Genomic DNA, 20,175 nt, shown 5'->3' on the forward strand with positions numbered 1-20,175 from the left:
ACCCTTTTAATTTTTTTCTTTCCAGTAGACTCTATTATATATTTTAAAATTCTTTTTAAAATAAAAATGACTCGGGCTTATTGTAAAAAAAAAATTCACTAAGTAAAATAAAGAGTTTGACTAATAAATACATCCTTGTTTCCACCCCTACCCCCATGCCCACTTCCATCCCCAGAGTTGAGCGCTAGTCACCATTTGGTGTGAATCCCATATGCTTTCTTTGTGCGTTAACAAACACGCATACACATGTGTGGAGCTTTCTTTTCTTATTAGTCATAGGATTCATATTTGTCAAGTTGCACTTTTGCACTGAAAACTTTCACTTGAAGCTTTCTGCATGCCAGTACCTCATTCTTTGTATTGGCTGAATGGTATCCACGTGTATTATTGTGAAAACTATTTTGTCTACCATATCACATTTATTAAGTACAAATTTTACCATGCTTAGGAGTTCCCTGGTGGCCTAGCAGTTAGGATTCTGGGCTTTCACTGCTGTGGCCCGCGTTCAATCCCTGGTCAGGGAACTGAGATCCCGCAAGCTGTGTGGTGTGACCAAAAAACTAAAATTAAACATTAAAAAATGGCTAGCAGTTAGTTTTAAAATTTTACCATGCTTTGTTAATCAAAGACATACATAGACATCAGTGAAATCGAGAAATTCACTGTTTTCCGAGCCAAGGCCAAAAACTTGCTGTTGATCAGGCAAAATAAAAGATTAAAAATAGTTTGTGGGATTCTCTATCTTACCCCAAAGGCCAGGGTGTGGCTAGGGGGATGCTCTTTCCTGGCAGCAGATGAAATCTCAGGTGGATTCCCCTGCATCCCGAGTAGCTCTGATGGGATGAGGAGGAGAGGTGGGTCCTGGGGCGCCTGCTCAGGGTAGTTTGGAACTTTCTACTCTTAGTCATCTCTGAGATCCTATACAGCTCAGTGCTTTGGAGGCTGGTGACAATGAGCCATTTGTCCTAACTTCTGTTATCCAGTGAGTGCCAGGCTTCGCACCCTCTCGCTGGTGCCTCTCTGTAACCTTCTGCAATGGTATTTACTATTATCCCCATTTTCCAGATGAAGAAACTGAGACCTAGGAGAGGTTAGTCACTTAGCCAAGGACCACAGTGCAGGTCTTGAATGCGGGCCTATTTGCCTCTACTCCCAAGTTCTCATGCTGTTTGCCATTTCCTGGTGCTGTCTCCGTAGTGCTGGAGTAGAAATGAAATAATGACTGAGAAACCTGAGCTAACGTTGGTGGTGATGCTGCCACTCCTGCTTTTTCAGGTCTCATTTTGCATCTGTGAAGTATTTCCTCATCTTTTCTTCCTCTTACCTGGGTATCCACATGAGGTCATTCTTCCCTATTTATTGACAGAGACAATGAGAAACAAAAAGACTAGGTGACACGCCTGACCCACCCAGCAGAGGGACTATTCCCCAGACCCAGTGACTTCCTACATAGCATCCTTCCACAGGGCCTGGGCTCTGTGGTTCCCTGACTGTTGGATTGACAGGCCAGGTTCAAATTCAGAGGCATGGGTTCTGCTGAGTGTAGCCAACTTTTCATTCTGCCAAGTAAGGACATTAAAAAAGCCCCAAGGGCTTCCCTGGTGGCGCAGTGGTTGAGAGTCTGCCTGCCGACGCAGGGGACACGGGTTCGTGCCCCGGTCCGGGAAGATCCCACATGCTGCGGAGCGGCTGGGCCCGTGAGCCATGGCCGCTGGGCCTGCGCATCCGGAGCCTGTGCTCCGCAATGGGAGAGGCCACAACAGTGAGAGGCCTGCGTATCGCAAAAAAAAAAAAAAAAAAGCCCCAAAACACAACAGCAAAACCATACCATCTTCTATAACCATCACTCCATAAAAGAAAAAACAACACTGAAACACAAGACAGATGTGCTTAAGAATTAAGGATAACGTTTTAAATAGTATAACTTTAGCTTTAGAAACATTCACCACATTGTCCTTAATTTTCTGCCAGCTTGGTGGAAGCTCTGTTGTCAACTGTCTTTGATCCACCAGGAACCACTCTGAGCTACACCCTGTCATCTTGCCCTGAAACGTGTCCTGAGCTTAGCTGCCCTTTTCCCCCTTTATAGTAGGACAGGATAATAATAATAATTACTCATGGCCTGTGTTTATCTAGCTCCTTTCTAAAGAAAAGTTCAAAGCTGTTTTCTGGACTTTGCCCTATTAATGCTCTTGGCATTGCTGTGCTGGGAGTTGAGGGGTGGCTGTTATTTTCTCACCCTCAGCAATGGGGAAAACCAGGCCAGAGCAGGGAGGAAATGTGCCTGTGGCTTGAGACCAGGGGAGCAGGGATGGCAGAGCTGTTGCTCAGCTTGAGGGACTTTGGGCCACATGCCTCTGGGGGGGTATGATCTGTGGCCCTGGCCCAGGGTGTAGGCAACCTGTCTGGGGAGACTAGCAAGTCCCCTTGAAAAATTCAGCCTTTGAGAGTTAATCACTAGTCAACAGGTCAGGCACGCAGGGGCCCAGTGGGTCCACTTGGTAGAGACGTTGTAAGAGGTCAGCAGAAGGGAGCTGTCTGGTAGTCAGGGAGGCTTCTAGGAGGAGGTGGGCCTGAGCAAGTCTCCGAAGGATAGAGGAGGATCTGGATAGACCGAGGGGAAGGGAAGGCTCTTCTAGATGGGGGCTTGTGTGAGCAAAGGAAGAACGTGTATTTACAAAAACCAAAGACCAGTGAGGAAGGAGAATTTGGCTTTGCCGTGTTCCATTTCTCTTCGTTGGCTTCTGAGAGGGCAGTAGATGGCGAGGAGTGGTGGACGCCTCCCCTGGGGTCACAGGTTCCCCAGACTCTGCTCTCCCTGCAGGGAGTCAGGGGCAACACCTTCCTGTTGGTGACAGAGGCCGGGGTGCTGACCAACACTGCATCTCCTGGGAGCTCTGTGGATAGAATTGATGCTGTGTGGCAGGGGTGGCGCCCAGAGCCTGGCCAAGAGGGTGGTGGGTCGGCTGAGCACAGACATGGAAGTGGAGTGGCCTCAGAAGGTGGGAGCTCTAGGCCTGCGTCCAAGGCCAGGACTCTCAGGCAGGGCTGACCACACGTCCTTGGGCTCTGAGGGAGGCCCTAAGAGTCCTTGTATGGGGTGGAGATTTGGGCGTAAGCGGCACTTGGTCAAGTAGGGGAAAGAAAACTGGTTTGAATGCAGGCACTTGATTCTGATAAGAAGAGGGCAGTGGCCTCACGGGCCTTCACTCTCCTGTCTTCTGTCCATGCTGCTGCTGTGGCCGTCTCCCCGCAGGGGTTCTGCTGCTTTGAGTGTGGGCTTCAGCTGCCTCACCTGCAGGACTCTTTCCAAGGCCTTTCACCTAGTTATATATTTGTACACATATGCATATATAGAGGAGACCCCCAGTTATATAAGCTTTAGGCCCCGTAAAACTTGGCTGGGCCCCTGACTGCCCACTGGTGGGCCAAAGCTTCTGGGAGCTTCAGGAGAGAGGAGTCAGGGCCAGTCTGCAAGCTGCCTGCAGTCTAGTTGGGGGCATAAGGTACACACACATGAAGCAATTAGGGACTCATAAGAATGTCACTAAGAGCCACAGCATAGGCCACGGACTGCAGGTGTGCAGAGAGGGGAGCTGTCCACATGTGTCTGAGGGTCGGGAAGGCTTCCTGGAAGAGGAGGGGAGTTCTGAGCAGGATCGTAGGCAAACCCTCATGGCTCGGCGAGGAGAGCGTTCATTCTCAGGTCCCCGGTGGGAGTGGGGCCGGCGTCTCTGGGGCAGGACCCTGCTGATGTGGTCCTTGGCCTTTCAGCCGCAGTACATGTGTGAGGCCATGCTGATCCTGGGCAAGCTGCATTACGTGGAGGGCTCGTACCGAGATGCCATCAGCATGTACGCGCGGGCCGGGATTGATGACATGTCCATGGAGAATAAGCCCCTGTATCAGATGCGGCTGCTGGCGGAGGCCTTTGTCATCAAAGGTAGGTGTGAGCACCGGCCGGGTCTCCCTGCCACTGTGCGCAGCTCGTTACACTCTGGCCCCCATGTGCCGGGAGCGGGTGGCAGCTGCAGGGCAGCAGTGCTGTGTTGAGGGTGGGCCTGCAGGGCAGCGTTTAGGGTACTTAACCCCCGGGAGTGCCCAGGCACTGACCAGCCGGGTGGATGCCAGGGTAACCAACCACATCAGCACATGCCGGCTGACGGCAGGCGCTGGGCCGGATGTCAGGTCAGAAGACTCAGGTTCCTGCCCTGGCTCTGTCGACAGATAGTCACCTGTGTGCCCTTGGGCATATAGCTCTTCACCTTTCTTGGATTTACCTGAAAGACAGGGTCGAAATACCTACCCTCACAGGGTTACCATGAACAAGAGGAATCAGTTGTGTAACCAGGGTGAGAAAGTCTTTAAAAGCGTGCCACCCGTTGTTAGAGTGGCACTAGTGACTGGTGTTGGCTACAGATCAGGTGCTTGATGGCACAGAGCAGCCTGACTCTCCTCAGGTATTTGCTGGGCACCTGCAGTGAGCGGCCCAGGGAGGCAATGCTGGGGTCCTGTGATGGGCAGGTCAGAGCCAGTTCCCAGGGCGAGTGATGCTGTGGTGGGGAGCCAGGCACACAGGGTCAGTGATGTAGGAATTTCATCATGTGCACTGTGGATGCCCACCTGGGGAAAGAGTGCCCTTGAACTGACCCTGAAGGTGTCACATGGCGGTAAGAGCCCTCCCCCAGGCTTTGTGCTTCAGGCACCGCCTTCCCTGGATCCTTGAATCCTGGGATCGCAGAGCCTGAGTGGTGGCTCTTGGTGGCAGTGAGGTCCCAGGAGCCCCTCTGTCCACACTGTTGCCAGGAATCTTGGATGTTTGATCATCTCTTTATTCCAGCACAAACCAACCCCAGAGAAAAGTCTAGAAACACGTGTGACCCTGTGGGGATTTGGTGTCTGGCCTTGGTAAAGTATTTGTCACCTTCTTTTCTCTTAGAGATGGGGACATTCTCCGATCTTATATACAGGCAAACTGAGGCCCCGAGAGGGGATGTACCTTACCTGGAGTTACCCAGAGATTTGTGGTGGATCCAGGACTGGAACCTCCACTCTCTGACATTGGCCTTGCACTATGAGTCCCCACTCCCACGCCTCTGTGTCCTTTGGGTCCTGGGAGATTGACTATGACATTTGTGCAGGGCACAGCCTCCTTTAACCATGGCCGATGGGGCTTCTTGAGAGCTGTTTGTCCACCTGTGGGTCCCTGGGTCCCTTTCCCCATTGAGAGACTGTTCACACAATCCCAGGAAATCTGCTGAGATCTTCGCCCAGACAGACCTGGTGCCAGCCTGTGGGAGGCAGGTGCCCATCTGGGACAGTCCAGTGTGTGGGGTCTTCTCCCTTTGCTCTCTCATCCCCTGCTCTGTGCCCCCGGTACAGGCTGGTCTTGGGGTTGATCTTCACTTGGCATTTGGGTCTTTCTGGCCTCTTGGAAACCACGTATGCCGTGGACTCCCGAACCTAACACCCTTTCTTAGGGCTCCTTTCCGGCACTTTTTCCTGTAGACCTGGCTCGGTACCTGCTGCTCCCTGTCTCCTGCTCTCTACTCTTTCCGGCACGCCTCCAGCTTCTTGGGGGAACACAGGCCCGGTGGTCACAGGTGCTGCAGGGGAGGTAAGGAGCTGGGTGTCCCTGGCGTGGGCTGCTCGGTCATGGGCTGTACTGGCTCCCCGCCCCCCGCTGACTGCACTAGGCTTCCCACTTGCTTGCCTCCTCTCTGCCCGTCCTCCCTGTCCTGTCGCGATGCCTGCGCCTTGCTGCTCAGCATGCTGAGGTTCATCTGACCCTGTGTGTGCTTGAGACTGTGCACGTGGCCTCCAGGGTGTGCATGGTGTTGATTTTTCTGGGTTTGGCGGGACCTGGTGTGGCTCCTAATGCAGAGAGTAGGGGATGGGGATGGCTGGTCATTGGTCCTGACTTCATTTATGAGCATGGCGCTTGTCTTAGTCTGCTAGGTTGCCATAACAAAATATCATAGACTGGGTGGCTTAAACAATAGGCATTTATTTCTCACAGTTCTAGAGGCTGGGAAATCCAAGATCCATGTACCAGCAGTGTTGCTGTCTGCTGAGGGCTCTCTCCTTGGGTTGCAGATGGCCACCTTCTTGGGTGCTCATGGAGAGATCCCTCTCTCTTTGCCTTCTTACAAAGCCACTAATCCCATCATGAAGTCCCCACCCTCATGACCTCATCTAACCCTAATTACCTTCCAAAGGCACCACCTCCAAATACCATCACATTTCGGCTTAAAGCTACAACGTATGAATTTGAGGGGACACAAACATTCAGGCCATAAGAAGAATGGTGGCAACAGCATGCCACAGAGTTCACAGAATAATAATATAAATTTGTTAAACACTCCATGCCAGGTGTGCCCTCATTCAGTCCCCACAGTAACCCCCCTCCCTGAGTAGGTGTTCTCTTCAATCCCATGTTATAGCCCAGGAGTTACGAGTAGAGAGGTAAAGGGACTCTTGTGGATTTCACTGGAATTGGCAGAGCCAGGATTTGAACCCAGGCAGCCAGAGCTTGTAAACACCCCTTGATGGTGCTGCTCAGAATTCTAGACTGAAAGGAAACATAGAAATGATCTAGGGCCAATTCTCAGGTTACAGATGAGAAAACTGAGGCTGGTGAAAGTAAAATGTCAGTTGGTTTGTGTGTGAACCAGAATGCCCTGCCACCAGACTGCCTCTTTTCAGGCTCTGTCAGATGCCAGGCGGCCTCCTGCGGGAGCCTGATGTGCCTTCACCACAGTACTCGGCCTGACTAGGCCATTACGTCTCAGCTCATTTATCATCTTGCATCGTATTCCACTCCATGGTTCCACCTGGTATCTTCCAGTGGGGCAGGGAGTTGAGTTCTCAGGCACACCTGGTTGGCGGCAGGAGGGCGGGGCAGTGTGTCATGGTGGGAGGGGCCTGAGCAGCCAGGCCTGGAGGCTCAGTGGGGGCGTGTGTACGGATGTCTCAAGAGCAGGCTCTGGGTCTCTTCACCCACAAAAGACATACTCAGTGCACCTGCTTTCCCCTTCAGAGCAGAGGGACTTGGCAGGGTGTCCTCTGGCAGGTCACTCACAAGGACTTGGCCTTGCTCTGAAGTCGGGGGGACATGGATTAGACCAGAAGATGCTTTCTGATTCCCAGGGAGGGCTTCAGACACTGTCCCAGGAGCTTGAGAGAAGGGAGCAGTTGAAGTAGTCGTGGGTTTCTCTTGCTTGAAGTGCAGAAACATTACGTGCACATATGTATATATTGCTTGGTAGGGAGGTGGGTGATATATGACCCTCCAAGTTCTCCAAGGGGAAAAAGGTTATTGTTAATGTCAAGTTTGTTTAGAAACAGTATGAACACCACAGATTTTTCACTAAGATAGAAAAATAAAATAGCTTCACTTCCCTGTCTGAGCGAACTGTCGCCCAGCTTCACAGCTGGGCTCAGACTGACCAGGTCCTGCCAGGAGCAGAGGCCTGGATTTTTAGGGCCTCATTTTGGCCTCCGGGAGGTGGGCTGGGCCCTGTTGGGGCCTCTGGCTTTGGAGGAAGAACTCCCTCTCCCTAGGTCCTGCCTCTAGCTCCTCCTGGCTGCCAGGTTAATGGGTCTGGCCTGTACTGTGGCCGACTGCTCCCAAGTCACCTGCCGGCCCTGGCAGGGCTGAGGGCCCTTCCCCTGCCTAGCACAATCCCCCATTTGGTCCCTTCTCCCCCAGTCTTCCAAGCTCCTCTGGTGTACCTGACTTCGATGTTGTACCCAGAAGCTTGAGGCGTGGACCCTTCCCCTCTGGCACCTGAGCGTAGCATTGTTGGGGGCGTGGGCGTGGTAAGGGTGCGGGATTATCACATGTGCACCACCCAGGAGTCTAGAAATGTAGGTTCTCAGGCCCCTCACCAGACGTATTGAATCAGAATTTACATTTTAACAGCATTCCCAGGTGACATGTATGCACCTTACAGTTTGAGAAACACTGCCCTGGAACTCTTGTTTAATAAATACTGATATTTGTTGGCTGGTGGGTTAACTTTCAGTTGATCTCTGTAGAATGGGAGGGAGTTGTTATATGCCCACTGTATGGATGGAGAAACTGAGGCTTGCCCACGATCGTGCAGCCTGTGAATAGCAGAGCTTGGTCTGGTGGCCAGTGGTTGTCTCCCAAGCCTGAGTCCTGCCTATGACAGAGGACCCCTCCGGAGGGGTTACCTCCGAGATGCATTCGCACAGACAGAGGAGGGTATGGGACGTCCAGAAGCCCTGAGAAAGGAGAGGTAGGGTCCTGACACTTACTGCAGAGCCTGGGGGCTGGCCAGGATGGATGATGCCTTTGGGCACTATCATTCTGCCCCTGAGGGTAGCCCAGAGGGGGCCCTAAGTGGGCCTTGGGGACATGGGGGACTCTAGCAAGGTTAGACCCACATCAGGGTTCTTTGGGGGGTCCTGGAGGAATCAGGCCTTTCCCGGGCCGCAGCCTTAGCTCCTGATGGGGTCCAGTTTTCCTGCCCCTTCCAGCACTGCCTTCAGCAGGAGCAGAGAACTGCCAACTCCGATTGTCTGATTTGATTCTCAGCCGTCTCTATTTTTGTCCACAGGCAAAAAGAGCCTGTTTGCAAAGCTGTGTCATTCCGAACAGCTGCCTCGAGTGCAGCTTGCCCCTTTCTATAGGCCTTACTGTGGGCCCCAACACAGGCTAATTACCCTGCAATGTTCTACCAGATATCCTAAAGCTCCAGCCTTCATGGCCCAAGGTCTCGCCTCAAGACAAAATAGGCTGCATTTCCACTGGCACTGCTGCCGCCTTGTATCTGGAATTCCAGCTTCTTAGCTGAGAAGTGACACAATCCTCACTCCCATCCCTGACCCCAGCTCAGCCAGTCCTGCATTTCAGGAATTGTTCCTCTGACATCATGCTTCTAGGCATTGGTTTCTGTATAATCAGACTTACGGTTGTAATGACAAAAATGCAACCCCAACTAGCTGGAAAAGCAACAACCCAAAGGGGAAGGGACTGAAAATGTACAGACCTATGTAACTAGTAAGTCGTTGGGGGCAGATAGCATCAAACATAGCTGGATCCAGGGACTCCACATGTTGTGGTCTTTCTCGACAGCTCCAGGTTTACGTGGTCCTGCAGCCAAAACTCACAACCTCAGGAGGAGAGAAAGCCTTGGGGAAGGTTCTCGTTGACCTGGTTTAGTCTCATGCCCACCCTGGAACCAATTTCAGTGACCGGCATTTAGGTGGCTGGTTTGGTGCCCGGGGTGGGATTTCCCCACTTGAATCTTGTGGACTGAGTTGGAGGAATGGTTCCTCGAAGGAAAATCGGGGTGCTGTTACCAAAGTAGGTGAAAGGTATGGAGGACAGAACCCCAGGGCTCAGGCAGAATTGACTCTCCTCAGGTTACACCAGTAGTGACCAGGTGAGGATTTGAACTTGGCTCTCTCTGATTCTGGCTTTGGGGCTCGTCCCTGATGCCCAGGGAGTACTTGTTTGACTGACACACTCTGTTCCAGAGAGGGAAGTGAGTGAGACCCAGGTAGCTGTGGGACCTTCCCATGTGAGCTAGGAGGTGAGGCTGAACTTTAGGAGGAATCAGCTGCTGATGAGTGGAAGAGGTGCCTTCCAGGTGAAAATCCAGAGGGAGGCCCCTGGGAAATGGAGGTGGCTTGTTTGGAGCGGGGTGTTGTCATACCTTTTTGGAGCTAAAGAGGTTGTGCACGGGAGGATTGGGAAATGAGGGGGCATTGAGAGCCCAGCAGGAAGGCTCAGGGTCTCCCTTTTGCTGGTGTTCCAGAACTTTGGCCTTAGGTAGCCATACCATGAAGTGTGGCCCAGCCTGTTTCCCGTAAAATCAGCTCACCTGTTGGTCAGCATGCTGTCTGGGTCCATCTAGAGCAGAGCGCTCTGGGCCCTAGACTAGGCAAAGCCGTTGTAGATCCAGGTGACAAACTGCCCTCTTTTCTGTTGGTTTGAGTCCTAAGGGGTAGCCCCAGCTTTGACGGACGTGCAGGATGCTTCAGGGACTGTTCTTTCGACATCTCAAGCCTTACCCAGTTCAGCCCCCAAAAGCCCCAGTGTCATTGTCCGCCTCTCAGAGGGCCGTTCTGTGGCGAACGGCTTCCTTCTCTCCTCCGGCCTGTGTTGCTTTCCTTTCTCTGGTGCTCGCTCAATGTGGTAATGATGTGGGGAATGACCCCCCATCTCTCCAGCCATGAGTCCTGCCCTGAGCTCTAAAGACCGAGTCGTTGCTGCCTAATTTGGGGCTTGTTGTGTCTGTGGGCCCCTTGAAAACCAGTGCTGCCCTGTATTTCAGCCTAGCAAACCCCTTTGCCGCTTGTTCACGGCCCAGCACCAGCGAGGCTACTCTGGGCAGTCTTGCCTGCTGGCTCACCGATAGAAGGACCTGCCTGGCTATGAAGGAAAATGCCCCCGGTTCACCCAAAATACTGCAGTGAGATGCTCAATTGTGAAGGTGCTGTGAAAAGTAAAAATGTAAAAAACATTAGGCAGCTGTGAGAATTATGATCTGCAAATTCTCTTCTCCTCACCCCTCAAGGTTTTTTTTTTTCTTTTTTTCTGTTCTTTCAGCCTCTGAAACCCCCAGCTCCTCTGCTCTCACCTGGAATTTTATGGCTTTAGTAAAACTTCCAAAAATAAAAGAACACCAGGCTGCTCCTGGGGCAGGACATGGTGGGATATTGGTTTGGGGTTTTTTTTAGTCCTGGTGTGGCAGGAATTAACTGTTTACTTTGGCTTCCTTCTCAAAGGGGCGTGGGCCGTCTGCCTTGTGGGGAAGCAGGTCAGCACTTTTGGTGCTGCTGCCCTGGCCCCAGACTGTGGTCCACGGAGTGAGAGGCTGGCCTCCAGGTGGAGAGGAGTGAGCAGATGAGGGCGTCTTGGAAGGAGGCTGGGTGTGTTCGTTGTGTGCTTACCAAGCCTTCATTGAGGTTCTGCCTGGACTGCGAGATACAAAACAGGGCAGGAGGGTAAGTGGACTCATGGAGGGAGACCACGGGGAGTTGGAGTGGTCTCCCCACATCTTCTCCTGGCAGGCCTTTCCTCCATCGTTGGAGGTCACCCCAGAGAGTAGTTGGTAGAGGTGTGGAGTATGGATAGGGTTTTGAGGGGTGTATTTGAGAAACCAGCACCGACACTAGGGCCTATCCCTGCCAGGTTAGACAGCTATAATTCAGCCATTGGATACACATGGGAAAGGCAGGCCCCCGTGCGCTGGCCAGAAGCCTGAGATGTGGGTTACCGAGGGTAAGGAAAGACGCATGGAGTCTGGGCCGAGAGAACGGATGGTGTTGAAGCCAGAAGACCTGGATCTAGTTGGCACTTTGAGCTGAGGGGTGTTGGAAGGAGTATCTTCTCCCTGAATTAGATTTCTCATTTGTCATTCTAGGGAAAGGCTAAACCCCTACATGAGAGGTCATTTTGAGCATCACTTGAAACGTTTTCTGAGAGCGTACTTTCTGTTCTTTATAAGACCCATCTAATTTAATTTTCACAGCTACCCTATGAGGTGGGCATTGTTAGTGATCTTATTTTGTCTTTGGGGAAACTGAGACTAAGATCTCTCTAAACATTTTGAGGTATATCCTTCCAGTCTTTTTTCCTATAGGTTTTTATGTTTTAAATGAAAATAAGTTCATACAATCATATATTTTATATGCTTGTTTTTTAAAGTTAATATTTTACGAAATAGTTTCTACTATACATCTACATCACTATGTAAAGTAGCTTTATAGCATTTCATTGTAAGAATCTATTGTAGTTTAGCAAACTTGTCTCCTGTTCTTGAACCTGTAGGTTAAATCTCTTTTTTTTTTGGCCACTATAAACAATACTGCGCTGGATATCCTTGAAGCTCAACTTTTGCATTTTTTGCATACATTATTTTTTTAAGGATAAATTTCTAGAAGTAGAGTTACTGGATTGAAATGTGTACACTTTTCAGAAACTTTGATACAAGGAGTCAAATTGTCTGCTTTTTTTTTTTCAATTGGTAAAATGTAACATAAAATTTAGCATCCTGGGCTTCCCTGGTGGCGCGGTGGTTGAGAGTCCGCCTGCCGATGCAGGGGACGCGGGTTCATGCCCCGGTCCGGGAAGATCCCACATGCCGCAGAGCGGCTGGGCCCGTGAGCCGTGGCCGCTGAGCCTGCGCGTCCGGAGCCTGTGCTCTGCAACGGGAGAGGCCACAACAATGAGAGGCCCGTGTACCTCAAAAAAGAAAAAAAAAAAAATTTGGCATCTTAACCATTGAGAATTTTTTTAGCTGCAGTGAAATACACATAACAAAAGTTATTATCCTAAAACTTTTTAAGCGTAAGTTCCATAGTGTTTAGTACGTTCATGTCGTTGTGCAGCCAATCTCCAGAACACTTTATCTTGCAAAATTGAAACTGCACCCAGTAAACAGTTTTCCATTCTCCTCCCCCAGCCCCTGGCAGTCAGCATGCTACCTTCTGTCTCTATGAGTTTGACTACTCCAGGTACCTCACAGAAGTGGAATCATACAGACTTTGTCTTTTGTGACTGGTTTATTTCACTTAGCATAATGTCCTTAAGGTTCATCCATGTTGTTGCATATGGCAGGATTTCCTTCTTTTTCAAGGCTGAATAATATTCCATTGTGTGTATATACTATGATTTTTTAAAAAAAAATAATAGTTTCTATTTTTTGCCTTGCATTGGGTCTTCATTGCTGCGCGTGGGCTTTCTCTGGTTGCGGTGAGCAGGGGCTACTCTTAGTTGTGGTGAGCAGGCTTCTCATTGTGGCTTCTCCTGTTGTGGAGAACAGGCTTTAGGCACGCGGGCTCAGTAGTTGCGGCTCGCGGGCTCTAGAGCGCAGGCTCAGTAGTTGTGGCGCACGGGCTTAGTTGCTCTGCGGCATGTGGGATCTTCCCGGACCAGGGAATTGAACCCATGTCCCCTGCATTGGCAGGCGGATTCATAACCACTGTGCCACGAGGGAAGTCCTATCCTACATTTTCTTTATCTATTCATCCATCAGTGGACACTTGGGTTGCTTCTCCCTTTTTGCTGCTGTGAATAATGCTGCTATGATCGTGGGTATAGTACACGTATCTCTTCTAGACCCTCTTTTCAATTCTTTTGCATATATACCCAGAAGTAGAGTTGTTGGATCATATGGTAATTCTGGTTTTAATCTTCTGAGGAATGGCCAGACTGTTCTCCACAGCAGCTATACCATTTTATATTACCACAGTTGCCCACTTTTGAGTGTGATTTATGAGGGTTCTCTTCCCAACCCGGCCTTGAGGCTTCCTCCCTGAAGGCTGAAGCAGTGACTTGCATTTCTTCCTCCACCCCCGCCATCCTCCACCCCCACAGGGCCTACGCCTCTCGGGTGCCCTGTGCTTTTGGACCAGCTGGCTAGGCAGGAGGGCGGGGGTCCACCCATCTGGAAAGTTCCATTACAGGGGAGGCATCATGCTCTCCATCTCCGCATCCAGTGCCCAGGGCTCCAAGGGCGGGGCTTCTTGGAAGGGCTGCTGTTTGGGATGTGATGAGTCACCGAGACCGATGAGGCCCGAACCAGCCTGGTTGTTGAGCTGTGCCAGGGTCAGTTTGCCTCCAAACCGAAAGTTCAAAGTTAATGAAAAAGCAAGCGCTCCTCTTGAAAGGGAACCTCCGCTGGCTCGCACGACTGGGTGTTTTCACATAAAGGTCCCTCTGCCAGTGGGAATCAGGAGGCAGTGCCTGTGCTTCCTGACAGCCTCTGGCTTCCTGCCCGCTCAACAGGGCTGGGATCCACTGGGATCCTTTGGGAGCGGGCTCAGAAGCAGCCCGTCTCCATCTTGGAGCTAGTGTTGTGGTCTGGCCACTTGTGCAGAAACACACAGGGCAGAGGATGAAGGAACCCGAGGGTTGGAATCCCCGGTAGCTTTCCCATCAGATGTTTGTGACAGGAAAATGGCCCGTCATGTGACTCAAAGAGCAAAGAAGCCTCTTTTTTTTTTTATAAATTTATTTACTTTTGGCTGCTACTCTTTGTTGCAGTGCACGGGCTTCTTATTGCAGTGGCTTCTCTTGTTGCAGAGCACAGGCTCTAGGCGCACAGGCTTCAGTAGTTGTGGCACGTGGGCTTCAGTAATTGTGGCTCGTGGGCTCTAGAGCGCAGGCTCAGTAGTTACGGCGCACGGGCTTAGTTGCTCTGCGACATGTGGGATCTTCCCGGACCAGAGCTCGAACCCATGTCCCCTGCATTGGCAGGCGGACAAAGAAGCCTCTTTTTATGGGCAGAGCTGGGGTGACTGGACTGTGACCCTCACTAGGAAGAGCTGTTGCCAGCTCCAGGAAGCTTTTTGGTCTGCTATATGTTAGAAATTTTTTCACAGACCACTACCTCAGTGACTGTAGCCCGTTTACTTTGATCTTCATTAGTCCTCTGGAATCATAATTGCTTCCTTTCAAAAAGGAATATATTTATTATTTTTAGATATATTTTTACACAGTACATAGATCTTAAATGTGTAATTTGATGAGTTTGTCAAGTATAGATACCCGTGTAACCAACACCGCAATAAAGACAAAGAACATTTCCATCTCCCCAGAAAATTCCCTCAGGTCCTTTGCCAATTGATCCCCTCCCCAGACCCACCCCAGGCAATGACTGGTTGGTTTCTGTTAATATAGATTGTAATTTTGCCCTTGTTTTGAATGTCATATAACTGAAATCATATGGCCTGTACTTTTTGATATGTAGCTTCTTCTGCACAATATAAGTTCTGAGAGATTCACCCGTGTTGTATGTATCAAGAGTGTGTCCTTTTCTTTATTTCTGAGTAGTATTCCATTGTATAAATATGCCACGGTTTCTGAATTCCACAAGAACCATTTTTTAGATGGAGAGGGAGAAACGCCACCGTCCTCTACACTCGGCATGAGTGAATGTGTGTGTTCGTCTGTGTGTCCATCCACTCACTAAGCCCCAGGCCTTGCTCTCGCTGGGTGCAAAGATCAACCAGAAATGGGCAGAGAGGATGGTCACCATGTAGGGGAAAGGCATACGCAGAGGAGGCGCAGCTAAAACGTGCTGCCGGCTCTGAAAGCGGGAGACTTAAGAAGCCTTCAGAGAAAAGGTGGTGTGCTGTGAGCTTTCAAGGAGGATGGGGTTTAGAATTCTCAGAGAAGCCTGGTGGAGAGGCCCCTGCTGGGAGCAGAAGGAACAAATGGAGCACGGGGAATGTGGTGGCCCCACAGACTGCTGAATTCGCCGCTTTGCCATGGCCAGCCCACCGGAGGCTTGGGACTGGCAGCCTGAACCTGGTCCATCCCAGTTCTGGGCCCAGAGGTGGGGCAGTAGGGAACCCAGACAGCAGCACATCTCGGGGCGGGGCGGGGGGAAGCACAAGGATGTGTTAAAACAGACCCTCTCTGTGTCTTCTGGCTTTGGCTCTGCCCTCCTGCCATTTCCACTTGGCTTCCAGGCCAGGCCCTGAACAGTTTCTATGTCCCACTGTCCTGTAGGGTACACGGGGGCCGTGGGTCTGGAGAGGAGTGGCTGGGCCAGCGCCGGCAGTGAGCAGAGGGGACCAGCCTTCCCCTGCCTTCTTGCCACATCTCCTCCAGTGCGCCCTCTATTCCTCCTCCCCCTTGGTCCTTTCCTGGTCGTGAGTCATTTGGCAGGAGGCACGTTGACCCTTGGTGACCCGGGTAACTGAGTCTTTGTATTGAGCAAGGGCCTTCACGGTCTATGTCCACCTTTCCCCAGGCCGAGGCATCCCGACCTTCGGACCCATTCACACCCCAGTCTGGCAGAGGGCAAGGTCACTGAAACCATATGAGTTGGGAATCTAGCCAAGAACAGCAGTATTTCTTTACCTTGTGTTTGTAGAGTACTTTGTACTTTGTCGGACACCACCAGGCTTGTCGTTTCTTCAGCCAGCCAGTGCTTGCTGAGTGCCTACTGTGTGCCAGGTTATAGAAAGGTGAACGTGTTAAGGTTGATGCTTTTAAGGAGCCTATAGTCTGGGCCGAGCAAACACGTGAACAAATAAGTATAACAAAATGGTGGGGCAGGAATACGTAAAGTGTAGATCAGGGCCCAAGGAGAGAATGGTTGGTTATACCAGGGTGTATCGGGGGGGCTCTATAGAGGAGGGGGCACTCAGTGGCAGAAGGTGAGCTGTAATTTTGGGTGGCCTCTGGGGGGTGGGGTGGAGGGTGCATTCCAGGCAAGAGGCGCAACCCGAGTACAGGGGGAGCAGGAGCCTGGGTGTGGATGCAGCAGGTATGGTGTCATAGTCAGCTCAGGCTGCTAGAACAAAGCACCATAGATTGGGTGGCTTATACCCAACAGACACTTATTTCTCACGGTCCTGGAGGCTGGGAGTCTGAGATCAAGGCACCAGCATGGTCAGGTTCTGGTGAGAGCCCTCTTCCAGGTTGCAGGCTGCCAACTTCTTGCTGTGTACTCACATGATGGAAGGGGCTCTCTGGGGTCTCTTTTATAAGGACACTAATCCCTATCATGAGGGCTCCACCCTCAGGACATAATCACCTCCCCAAGGTCCCGCCTCCTAATACCATCACCTTGGGCATTAGGTTTTCAACATATGACTTTATGACTTTCAAGGGGACACAAACATTTGATGTATAACATGATGAGAGACCTGGCTGGGGAGGTGACAGGGATGGATCTTGGAGGGCATGGTATGGAATGTCAGGAGTTTGGACCTCACCCTGTAGCAGTGGGGACCCCAATGGAGGGTTTTAAGCAGTGGAGTTTTAGAAGGATCACCCTGGGATCCTTGAGCAGGATGGATGAGAGTGAGACTGGAGGCAGGGAGGCCAGCTAGGAGGCCAAGGTGGTCATCCACTCAAGAGATAAAGCCTAAAATAAGGAGATAAGAGAAGGGAAGGGGAAGGGAGGCTTGAAATGTTAAGGGCTTGGTCATCAGTTGGATATTGGGGCCAAAGGGCAGGAGAGAGTTGAGGATTCTCTTCTTGGACCTTCCTTCAGTCACTTCATCTTGAGCACCTGCTACATATAAAGTACCGTGTGGGCACAAAGGTGAGAAGGATCTGGGTTCTGCCCACCGAGAACCGCAGTCTAGGACAGTGCTCTCTAGTCAGGACTGTGAGTTGCACGTGACAGCAACACAATTTAAGTGGACTTTGACCCCACCCCTCCCTGAGAAAATGGGGGATGGGGTTTATTGGTGCATGTACTGGAAAGTTTCAGGGGGTAGTGCTTCAGGCAAGTGTTCCGTGTCTTTAGGAATCTGCCCTTTTCCATCAAGTCTCATCTCTGTTCTGTGTAGACTTCGTTTTTTTATTTTTTTCGTGACTGAGTTTATTCAATCTTTTTCCTGTCTCAAAAAAAAAAAGTTAAAGACCAAAAACCCAGACATAAATATAGTTGTTTCCCTTTACAGCTTTCCCTTCTTGGTTTCTTATAGTTTTGGGTTTTTTTTTTTTTTTTTTTGCTTTAGAGCTATGCTTTTATATTTAAAATTTTTTTAATTTTGGTAAAAAACACAAAACATAAAATACACCACCTTAACCATTTTCAAGTGTACAATCATGTTAATGACATTCACGTTACGTAGCTTCATTTTAAGGCTGCCTTTCCCTAACATTTCCAGGCTGGCCTCTTAGCAGCTTAACAAGCCCAGTGGAAGGGGTAAGAATTCTGGGATTGGGTCTTCTCGGCACAAACCAGGCCACGTGCACACCCTTAGCCAATCACTGTGGCCCTGATGATGAGTCAGCCTGGATCACGTGCCTGCCTTTGAGGTGGGGCGGGGTCTTCGCTCTGTGAGCCACAGGGCTGAGCGAGGCTGCACAAATGGGTGCTCAAAGGGAGAGAGAGGTGCTGCTGTGGAAAGAATGGGAAATGGATGCCAGGGACGCAAAAACAGCAACTTCCACTGCAGGCGCATAGGACCCGAGCGCCTGACTTAGGTGAGGTAGAAACTGTTTGGTTCCACGGGAGGGGTGCATATAAATGCTGTGTAATCAAGTCATCTACCACGTGCTAGGGACTGTGGCAGTCCAAACAGGCTCATTTTGCCCCCATTGAACTACTGGGGGAGAGAAGAGCTAGATGTAAATAACCACTCCGTGATGTAAACATGGTAAGTGCCTGGGGAGGGGTCAGGATTGCTTCCAGCAGGCAGGAGTTGGGCATGGGGGTGCCACCAGTGTGGTTCCCCACGTGGGGCATGGGTGCCTGCTGTCTGTTCACCACTTAATCCCAGCCGCTGCTAATACCATCCTTGCTTTAGCCCCCTCCTTCCCCTCCCAGGACCTCTGCCTCCCACTGGCTGCTCCAGAGTCTCCTCGGATGAGCCCACCCTGGGCCCCTGGGAGGGGCCTGGAGTTGGGCCCCCCGTCCCCCGCCGAGCAGGGCAGGTCCGAGATGCTCCCCTCGTCCCACAGGCCTCTCCCTGGAACGCCTCCCCAACTCCATCGCTTCCCGCCACCGCCTGACGGAGAGGGAGGAGGAAGTGATCACCTGTTTCGAGAGGGCCTCCTGGATCGCTCAGGTGTTCCTGCAGGAATTGGAGAAGGTGAGCTGGAAATAGCCCAATTGGTCATCACTGCCCTCTATCGAGCACCTGTATCTATGCAAGCCCCCCCCACCCCACTAAAACCGTAGGTCCTGCTTGTACAAATTAGAAAAGAGGACCCTCCACCTGCCCTGAAGATGCTCTGCTTTATCCATTGGAAAACTCATTATAGTATCCTGATTCTGTAAGCATGAGACTCTCTACTGCCAGAAAAGACTTTTAATAAACAGAAGAGTCCACGCCACCTGCGAGCGGCTGGCAACCTCCTTGGTGAGCTCAGCTTGTACGACCAAAAATGTGACAGCCCTGTTGTGTTCGTTAACTTGTTTACCCCTCACAGCAGCTCTCTGAAGTAGGTATTACATTCATCCCTGTTTAATACATGAGGTTTAGAGAGATTAAGCCATTTGCCCACTACTCTTCCCTTGGAAGGGTACAGTCAGGCTGGTCCATGTAGGCACTCTTCCCAGCTCTCAGGTGCTCTGGAAGCTCGCTACTGGACCCTTTAGCGGGGAGGAGGACCATTCTTAAAGCCTTGCAGAGGCTGGCAGAGCTGGCCACAAGGGTCTGGAAATTCTCAGGCCTACTTATCTCCCTGCTTGTGCTTCGGGGGGCCTGAACGAAGTCTCAACAGGACAGCAGTTGCAGGTGTTAGCAGCATACTGTGATGTTACCCCAGTTCTTCCCTTCTGGGGACTCCTGGTTTAATGGGGGGGCTACAGGCAGCCCTATTCAACAAAGATACTTACAGTTACTGCATCCCTGTTTTCATGTCAGGCATTACTTTGAGTACTTTACTCAAAGTTCTCTAATTTAACCTTCAAATAGTAACCAACTGCAACAGGTTACGCTTGTTATTCCCATCGTGTAGGTGGGGAACCTCAGGTGTGGAGAGTTAAATAGCTTCCCGGAGTTCAGACAGTTCATAAGTGGCGTTGGCGGGCCTTGGACCCTGTGTGACTTGTGACTTCGGGGTGGTGCTTAAGCCTTCTGTTTAGTAGACGTTTAGTAGATGCTAGATGGCAGGCTTGGCAGAGGAGATTTAGGATTGGCATCCAGACAGGGGAGGTAGGCACAATCTGCGAGACTCAGCACTCAGATATTTGAACCTCACCTACTTTGGCAAATGCCAAAATGTCAACCCAGCACCTGTTTGTGACGGACCTTTTTGGAGGCGTCCTCCTCATGCCAGGTCAGTTCCCATGGAGCAGGATTCTCAGCCTCAGGACTTCTGACGTTTGGGGCCAGATAATTCTGCTGCCCTGTGTAGAATGTCCAGCAGCACTCCCAGCCTCTACCTATGGGCTGCCAGCAGCCAACCCCCCTCCAACTGTGACAACCAAAAGTGTCTCCAGATAATGCCAAATGTCTCAGGGGCAAAATTGCCCCCCTGTTGAGAGTCACCGTCCTAGAGACCCTCTGCTTGGCTGGACTTCAGTGGGAAAGAGGTGATTGGAGGCTCAGCAGAAACAGGACTCGAGGGTACTCCCTGGCAGAGGTCCACGTGGAGACTTGAGTTGACCTCTGCCAAGGTCACATGCAGTGTTTCAGGAGCTCCTCGTGTTTGAATTACATATAGTTTGGAGGAAGCTTTCATGAAAAATTGAAAGTCACCCATTCAGTCAGAAGCCTGGG

At 51.0% G+C, this 20,175-nt stretch overlaps 1 protein-coding gene across 1 annotated transcript in view; it reads left to right on the plus strand.

Annotated features, from left to right (window-relative positions):
- The window catches only part of TTC7A (tetratricopeptide repeat domain 7A), a 122,031-nt gene that overhangs the window by 16,234 nt on the left and 85,622 nt on the right, over window positions 1-20,175 (plus strand). The window contains exons 3-4 of the mRNA XM_032652056.1: window positions 3,775-3,943; window positions 18,410-18,540. Coding sequence (XP_032507947.1) covers window positions 3,775-3,943; window positions 18,410-18,540 — 300 coding nt within the window. The remainder of the gene's footprint in view (window positions 1-3,774; window positions 3,944-18,409; window positions 18,541-20,175) is intronic.

This window comes from Phocoena sinus, chromosome 13 (genome assembly GCF_008692025.1).
Source record: "Phocoena sinus isolate mPhoSin1 chromosome 13, mPhoSin1.pri, whole genome shotgun sequence".
Taxonomy (NCBI): Eukaryota; Metazoa; Chordata; class Mammalia; order Artiodactyla; family Phocoenidae; genus Phocoena; species Phocoena sinus.